This window comes from Mandrillus leucophaeus, unplaced genomic scaffold (genome assembly GCF_000951045.1).
Source record: "Mandrillus leucophaeus isolate KB7577 unplaced genomic scaffold, Mleu.le_1.0 Scaffold1001, whole genome shotgun sequence".
In the NCBI taxonomy this organism is placed as follows: domain Eukaryota; kingdom Metazoa; phylum Chordata; class Mammalia; order Primates; family Cercopithecidae; genus Mandrillus; species Mandrillus leucophaeus.
The window spans coordinates 260,167-267,920 of record NW_012098111.1 but is presented as its reverse complement, the minus strand read 5'-3'; the positions used below and the strand labels follow the sequence as shown (position 1 = coordinate 267,920).

General features: G+C 35.6%; 1 protein-coding gene across 1 annotated transcript in view; it reads right to left on the bottom strand.

The window, feature by feature from the left end:
- The window catches only part of LRRC66 (leucine rich repeat containing 66), a 30,475-nt gene extending 24,899 nt beyond the window's left edge, over positions 1 to 5,576 (bottom strand). Inside the window, exon 1 of the mRNA XM_011973347.1 lies at positions 5,081 to 5,576. Within this exon, the coding sequence (XP_011828737.1) occupies positions 5,081 to 5,576 (496 nt within the window). The remainder of the gene's footprint in view (positions 1 to 5,080) is intronic.
- Positions 5,577 to 7,754: the final 2,178 nt, after the last annotated feature.

The window sequence follows — 7,754 nt, the reverse complement described above, 5'->3', positions numbered from 1 at the left end:
AAAAAAAAAAAAAAAAAAAAAAAAAAAAAAAAAAGGTTAGGTGTGGTGGCAGGCACCCGTAATCCCAGCTACAGGGAAGGCTAAGGCAGGAGAATCTCTTGAACCCAGGAGGCGGAAGTTGTAGTGAGCTGCAACCATGCCATTGCACTCCAGCCTGGGTGACAAGAGTGAGACTCCATCTAAAAAAAGAAAAAAAAAAATTAATAATTAAAAAGAATGGGAACTGAATATACCCAAGCATATGGGGAGAGGGTGATTTTGATTTTGAATGCAGTTATTAGAGAATCCTCTTATTTAACTCCCCTCATAATATCAAGCCGAGATTTTCCAAGAGGAAGGTACATTTCTTCTGGAGATGAGAATAAAGACCAGGAAGTTCAGTTACTCCTCCTGGATGAAAACTTTTCCTTTACTTTCAATTTTAGATAATTAAGATTTTTTTTTTTTTAAGGGAACTGGTTTGGTCCTTCAGATAACCTGATTTGTTTAGGGTCTCTCAAGATGGAGTTGGAAAATTTAAGAAAACTCTTTCATGGTACTTGATTGCACTTCTCAATGGGAAAATGTGTTCTTTTAATATTTTTGCTTGGTGAGCCAATGTTCAGAGGGTAGTCAAATGAGTGAAAGAGGCTGTATGGTGCATTCATGGCTGCGGCTTGAACATCAGGGGTAGATTTTATGTTTCAAGAGAGGAGAGTTGAATGCCGGGAGGAAAATATAGAGGTACTTTGTGGAAAGGGAATTATTTATTGAACTGCCTTCTAAAGATTACAAAGGCCACAGTAGGCAGGAATTTTATTAGCCTTTGCATTTAAGTGGCCAGAGGCAGTTTTATTATTTCCAAGAAATGATCTATCAGAAAAAAAAGGCCACAGAAAGGATACTCGGACATTACACTTAGTAAATACACCCTCTGTACTATGAACTTCTTAAGTGCTCTCCCAAGTGTGATAACCTGATAACATAAAACAACAATATTCAGGGATTGTGGCTTTTAGTCCAAAGAGCAGTAAGAATTGGAATAGAGTCTAGAATGGTCCTGGGTAAGATATTTGATTCATTAGGTCAGATCTTACTGTGGTCAAATTATGTAGGTGAGCCAAAGGCCTTGCCTTCTTAGTTTAGTGTCTTACATACTTTTTGTTTCTTTAGAACCTGAATTAGTTGTCAGTACATTGCTTATTGATAATTCCATAATCCAGTAGCAACCAGGATGAAATCTTTAATTTTCTATGAATAAAGGAACACAATATACTTTACTTTTTAATAATACATTGTGTTTTTTTTTTTTTTTAATTCCACCAGTTTCAAATGTTAGGTACTATTTCATCTTATTTCTAACACATTTATCTCTTGGGTTCTGGAACTTAGTTGGTTAATGTGAGGCTGCTACATTTGGTCTATCAACCTAACTGGAATCCCAACAAGATGTTGTTCCTGCTACATTTCCAGTTACTCTGTGAGCACTCCAAAAATACTGCTTGATGGAGGTAAGACAGATTAACCAGAGACTGATCCCATTGTTTTCATGTTTTAAAACTAGTTTTTCAATTATTGATGCTATACTCCAAAAACATGGGAGGAAGGTGGAAGCATTATTAAGATTAAATTCATGGTTGGCTTCTGTTTTATAAATTGCATTGGCCAGCACCTCTTCTGGGCGTTTTCCCAACATGAAGCTTATTGATGACACCACAACTGACTCTGAAGACAGGGTTAGTTCATGTGATATCTCGCCCTTACAAAAGTGGGCTTTCCTGAGTGAAAGAAACTTTTCATTGGTTCTAGAAACAGTCCCCATTTTAAAATATGTGGTACATAGTTATGAAGGTTGCTTGACTGTTGCTTTCTGAGATGTCCCTAATTTATTATTATTATTTTAGATGAATGCAAGTGCCTATATAGTCAGACACAAATAATTATCTGCTCATGAATTATAGTGGGCTACTACTGCAATAATTGTTTAACATTTAAAAAAATAACTTGACGCCGGGCACGGTGGCTCATACCTCTAATCCCAGCACTTTGGTACGCTGAGGCCTGCGGATCACCTGAGATCAGGAGTTTGAGACCAGCCTGACCAACATGGAAGAGCCCCTCTCTCCTAAAAATACAAAATTAGCCACGTGTGGTGGCACATGCCTGTAATCCCAGGTACTTGAGAGGCTGAGGCAAAAGAATCGCTTGAACCCGGGAGGTGGAGGTTGCAGGGAGCCGAGATCATGCCATTGCTCTCCAGCATGGGCAACAAGAGTGAAACTGCATCTCAAAAAACAAAAACAAACTTGAGATTTAGACAAAAATTAATTATTTGTTTCTAAATATACTGTTATTCTCAATTTATGACAAGAGAATAATAAAAACTAGTATTTCCAAGATAAATCTTCAGACAAGATTCTGAAGTACTTTTCACATATTTAAATTATGACAGTTTATTATGCCAAATACCATGTTAAGTTAGGTCTTTGAGATACATTTTTTCATTTAATCCTCACAATGATCCAATGAGTAAATCTTATCTTATCCAGATGTCACCTATAAATAGACTTAGAGTGAAGAATTAAAGAACAAAGAAATAGGCCAAAAATAGGGTATGCCCTAGGCAGCATCTCTCTCTTACCAGCAGTTCCCTTCAAAATGAGATTTCAAAGGCAGAGCAACCCAGACATAGTCACAGAATCATAAAATAGGAAAAGTTGTTAGAGGAGACTCAACCTAGTGAAAACTAATATGATGATTATGGGAAAATAATTTAAATAACAAAATACTATAGATAAAAGGACTCTGAATTATATCCAATCAGACTCATGCCTTACACTGAACTTCCAACATTTATATCTTTTCATTCATCTCTCTATGACTTCATTTGCTAGAATTTTAATAGAATTTCAGATATAGAATTTGCTCACTTCACTTCTTTTTTCCCCCTCCTCTTCAAGTTGAACATTTTTCTTGATCTTTTGGGAGGCAATAGCTTAACTCAAAAAAAGATGGATCTGTATCTGCATTTATAGGGATATTTGGTCTTTAAGTGGAACTGTATTAGTCCTAATCCCCAGTTAGCTCAGGGGAATTCATTTGCCTTAAGGAGAGAAACTCAGCACTTCCCTATTTATTCTTGTAGTGGGATCATATTTTGACCTGTTAATTTCTTACCTTCCTATATTTTCCTCTTGCTCTTTCTCTCCATTCACACAGAGACTAGGCTCCACGTTCATTGTCCCAGGGAAGGGACATGGCAAGGCAGAAAGTAGCTGAGTCTACAAGTCTTTCTGGCTTTCGTTATCCAAAACCCTAAACCTTTAGAAGAAAGTGTTTGCCAGACAGAGGGTTTTGAAGAAAAAAAAAACGGAGAAGAAATTTTCTCCAAACTGAAGAGACTGAAAAGAAATATTCTCTGGCTAGCAGGGGTAAGGAACATTCACACCCTGATGACTTGTTACGAGTATACGACTCTTGAGCTGGGTACAAATCTGGGCAAAGGCAGAGGAAAGCTGATGAAAGACTGATGTTAAGTATCCCTACGACTCCCCCTAATGGGGGCTCGAATCAGAAATTATGTTACTACAGACAATAGAAGGTTATATCTCTAGTACACTTAAGTTTGTGGATTGAGATTCACATCTACCGTACCAGTTAAAAATTTTTGTTATATTACATGTCTATATGTAGCTATAATGATGTCCATCAAAAAACAAAACCTGGAAATAACCTAGTGCTTGATTAAACCAGTTATGATATATGCATATATAAAAACTATTCAACTATTTGAAATATTTGTGAGGTGGCTTAATTATATAAAGATATTAAAATATTCTACGATATGAAAATACAAATAATATGGACAGTATGATCCAATTTTAAAAGAAAAAGGTACAAATAGGCATAAATAATAAACTAGAAGAATATATATAACATGAGTGACTTTAATTTTTCCCTTTAAATTTTTCTTCAGTTGTTAAATGTTCTATAAGTAACAGGTATTCTTCTTGTAATAAAAACAATACAATAAAAATCATAAAATAAAGTGCATTTCATTTACACTGAAAATATGACACACTACTTTTATGGAGAAGGTCAGGGACAGAAGACTCCAACCCTTCTCAAACAATTCTGCTGACATGGTGACTGTAATAATTCCTATACCTGCTAGGCTATTATTGCCAAAATGATGCTTAAAACAAAGCTGGAGAAAGAGCATGAAAATAAAAACATGAAATGTCAGAACTGGATAATAAGAAAAACCAAATATGCGCAACTTGGAATGGAGAAAGAGAACAATATCCTTATACATTTTTTTGTATAATGTCTTATATAAAGTAGGTGCTTAGCAAAGAGTGAATGAGCCTGGAAACAAACAAGGAAAGGACGTTAATTGTCTAGCACTCTGGAATATAAAAAAGGCAAAGGAAGTTTTGCTTTATTAACTTGATATATTTTCTAAAGAAAACATTGGTGTTTACTGTTAAGGATCTCCAACATGGAGACTATTGAATGTCAGATGAGAATTTATGATAATAGGAGGCTATTTGGAGTACCCTGTTAGAAACTAGGATAAGGAATTCTGATTTTGACTTGATAACCAGAAGATTTACATACCAATATATAATATTAGGATACTTCTGCTGTACTTTTGGAGGACAACTAGATAGACTGAGGCAAAATGTACTCAAAGAAGAAAAATATTATGAATATGACATTTAATTTGAATTGCATTACATATTAAATATATTTGAACTAGTTATTGCTCAGTGCTTTTCTATATTAACAAATATATGATAACCAAAGTAGGTAACTTAGAATCACTCATTATTATTTAGCACTTACATACTTCCTAGTGTCTCGATAACTGCACATAACATTAATGTCAGATACACTAATGGGAGACTAAATTTCATTAGCTGTAAATTCCACACACTATAACTTCCAATGCCACTAAGAAACTTTATTATACATACTCTGATCAAATTGCTTTACTTTCGGCTGTGTCCTTGAAGCTGAAAACAAATGTGGAATTCTTATGAACATGAAACACCTCCACATAAGCATTGTTTCTCTGCCTAGTTAAAATTGTACTCACCCTTGGGAGTGTCACTGAGTTTATTTCTTTGAAGAATGAGCACCTTCAGCAATGGAAACCTATTTCTGAAGCTGCTTCTGTGGCGTTTCACCCATGAGGACTTAGGACTGAGTAGATCCAAGGAGAGGGAGCGGATGGCATTGTTGCTCAGGTTTAACACTTCCAAAGCATGTAAGTATGCAAAAGGGCTTAAGGTTATTTTTGATATGAGATTGTTACTGAGGTCCAGATGTTTTATTTTCCACTCTTCTTTTTTCATGTGAAACTGTAAGATAACTCTAAAGAAACTGAAACTTACATCCACAGTGGCTGCTGTTTGTGGTATGTCCACAGGTATATCATGCTTTCCGGTAAAAGAACAATTTGTCAGAACATATTCATTCCATTGGCATTCAGAATTGAATAAAATATTACTTTTTCTTTTTGCATTTGTCATTATTCCAGTAAAATAAAGACCTATAACTATGGTAATGACTCTGAAACAGAGGTTTTTCATAATGCCTGGAAAAAGGAAAATGAATTGACTTAGTCACAATAATATAAAAAAACTAACAGCAAATAAGCAGAAATTTTAATTTTCAATTTAAGATTTAGGAAAGTTATCCTGGTTGCCAATTTAAGCGAATGTTTGATTTCTTACTGGGGCATGAAAATGTAGCTACCAAAATGACATAGCCATAGTATAAAATTACATTTATGTCACATTTTAAAGAAAGGACTCCCCTGATTTTTCAGAAAATACATATTCACTTAGGCCTTACCTCTGCATCTGCTTTTCCAGTATTGTTCACTCTGCAGTGTGCTTTGGGATGAATGAAACCTTACCAAGATTAAAGACTTCCCTGTTTCCTTGCTGGCCATTAATACAGAGCAAAGTCTACTATGCTTATCTACAACATCGTAATCAACCATGTGGTTTATTACGTAAATGACAATCAGTTACCCTAAACCATGACCCTCCATAACTCTACGACTAAAAAGTTCAACTCACAAAAGAGGCTCTTATTTTTCATAACTAGAAGAATTACAAGCTTTGCTGTGTGGCTTTTGTGACTTTTCAAATCATTATGAAATCATTTAGATATATACAACATAATGTGTTATCAAATACATGTTCTGGCTCTGAACCATGAAGATGTAATAAGATACAGAAACACTGAGTATCTTTTGTACCAAAAATTTTTGAGAAGAAATTGAAAGTTTTTATAAAAGAAGTGTGTTACAATTCCTGAATGTATCATAAAAGTAATTTTAAAAATGGGTAATTTTTATGATGTTTTAAACTAAATTCCACTTATTTACAAATAATCCATTATTGTGGATTTGTACATAATCCACTTATGTACAAATAATCCATTAACGAGTATATGAGTTTCCAAGAAATCATCCCTTCCTCTGTTCTAATGGCACTCAGTTTAGTTTTCATCACTGCAGCAGTCTGAAACACTAAAATGACTTAACTGAGTTTCTTGCCTCTGCTTCTTGACTTTTCTTCTTCGTGATCCATCCTAGGTGACTCCAAAGGATTATTTTCCTACAATAATGTTTTCCCTATATTATTTCGCCTATAGTCCAAATCCCTCAGGTTGGTATTCAAAGCCTGTGTTATCTAGGTAAACTTATGACCTAGCTTGATAAGTTCATGTGGAGCCACTAAAAGATGTGGCTTGTGCAAAGAATGATCTATGCATATCGCATGCTGAAATTCACTTTCAGTTCATTCCCAGTTCCAAGTTCAATGCCTTTTCCTCTGAGCCATAGTCTTGAGATGGAGTTTCGCTCTTGTTGCCCAGACTGGAGTGCAATGGCACCATCTCGGCTCACCACAACCTCTGCCTCCCGGGTTCAAGCAATTCTCCTGCCTCAGCCTCCCTAGTAGCTGGGATTACAGGCATGTGCCACCACACCCGGCTAATTTGTATTTTTAGTAGAGATGAGGTTTCTCCATGTTGGTCAGGCTGGTCTCGAACTCCGGACCTCAGGTGATCTACCCACCTTGGCCTCCCAAGGTGCTGGGATTACAGGCGTGAGCCACGGCACCCGGCCAGCCACAGTCTTAAGTATCCTTCCAGGCTCACCTCACATCCTATGTCCTGGTCATTTTTCCTGCTTTAGCCTCCATATTTGTCTATTTTTACAGAAATCTTTCAGTAAACACTGAAGGAATGGATACATATTAGTAACATTCAGCATTGCGATTGTTTTGCTTTGTATCTGTTCTGAACTCCTAAAAAAGAGAACATTATCTATCTATCTATCTATCTATGTATCTATCTATCTATCTATCTGTTTTATATTTTTAATAGTCTGCAGTATATCACTGGGTTATGCTGTTTCTGTGTAAATGAATGCATGGAGTGAAGTGAATGAAATTTACAATATAACTTTAAAACTTTTGTTTCATACAAGGTCAATCCTCCCATATTTTCAAGAGCATTTAAATTCAGGTACACATGGCCGTGAACAGCAAAGGTGCCCTACAGCATGGAGGAGTGATTTATTTTTACAGTGTGCTTCTTATGCAATACTAGAAATTGAATTGATTTGCCCAGGAAGAAAGACATTTTTTCTACATTCAAAGCTGAGATCATTATATATACAACTGTGCACCAAGCTAATGTAACAAAATCAGCAACAAAAAAATATAGTCACCACTCACAGGTACATTACTTTG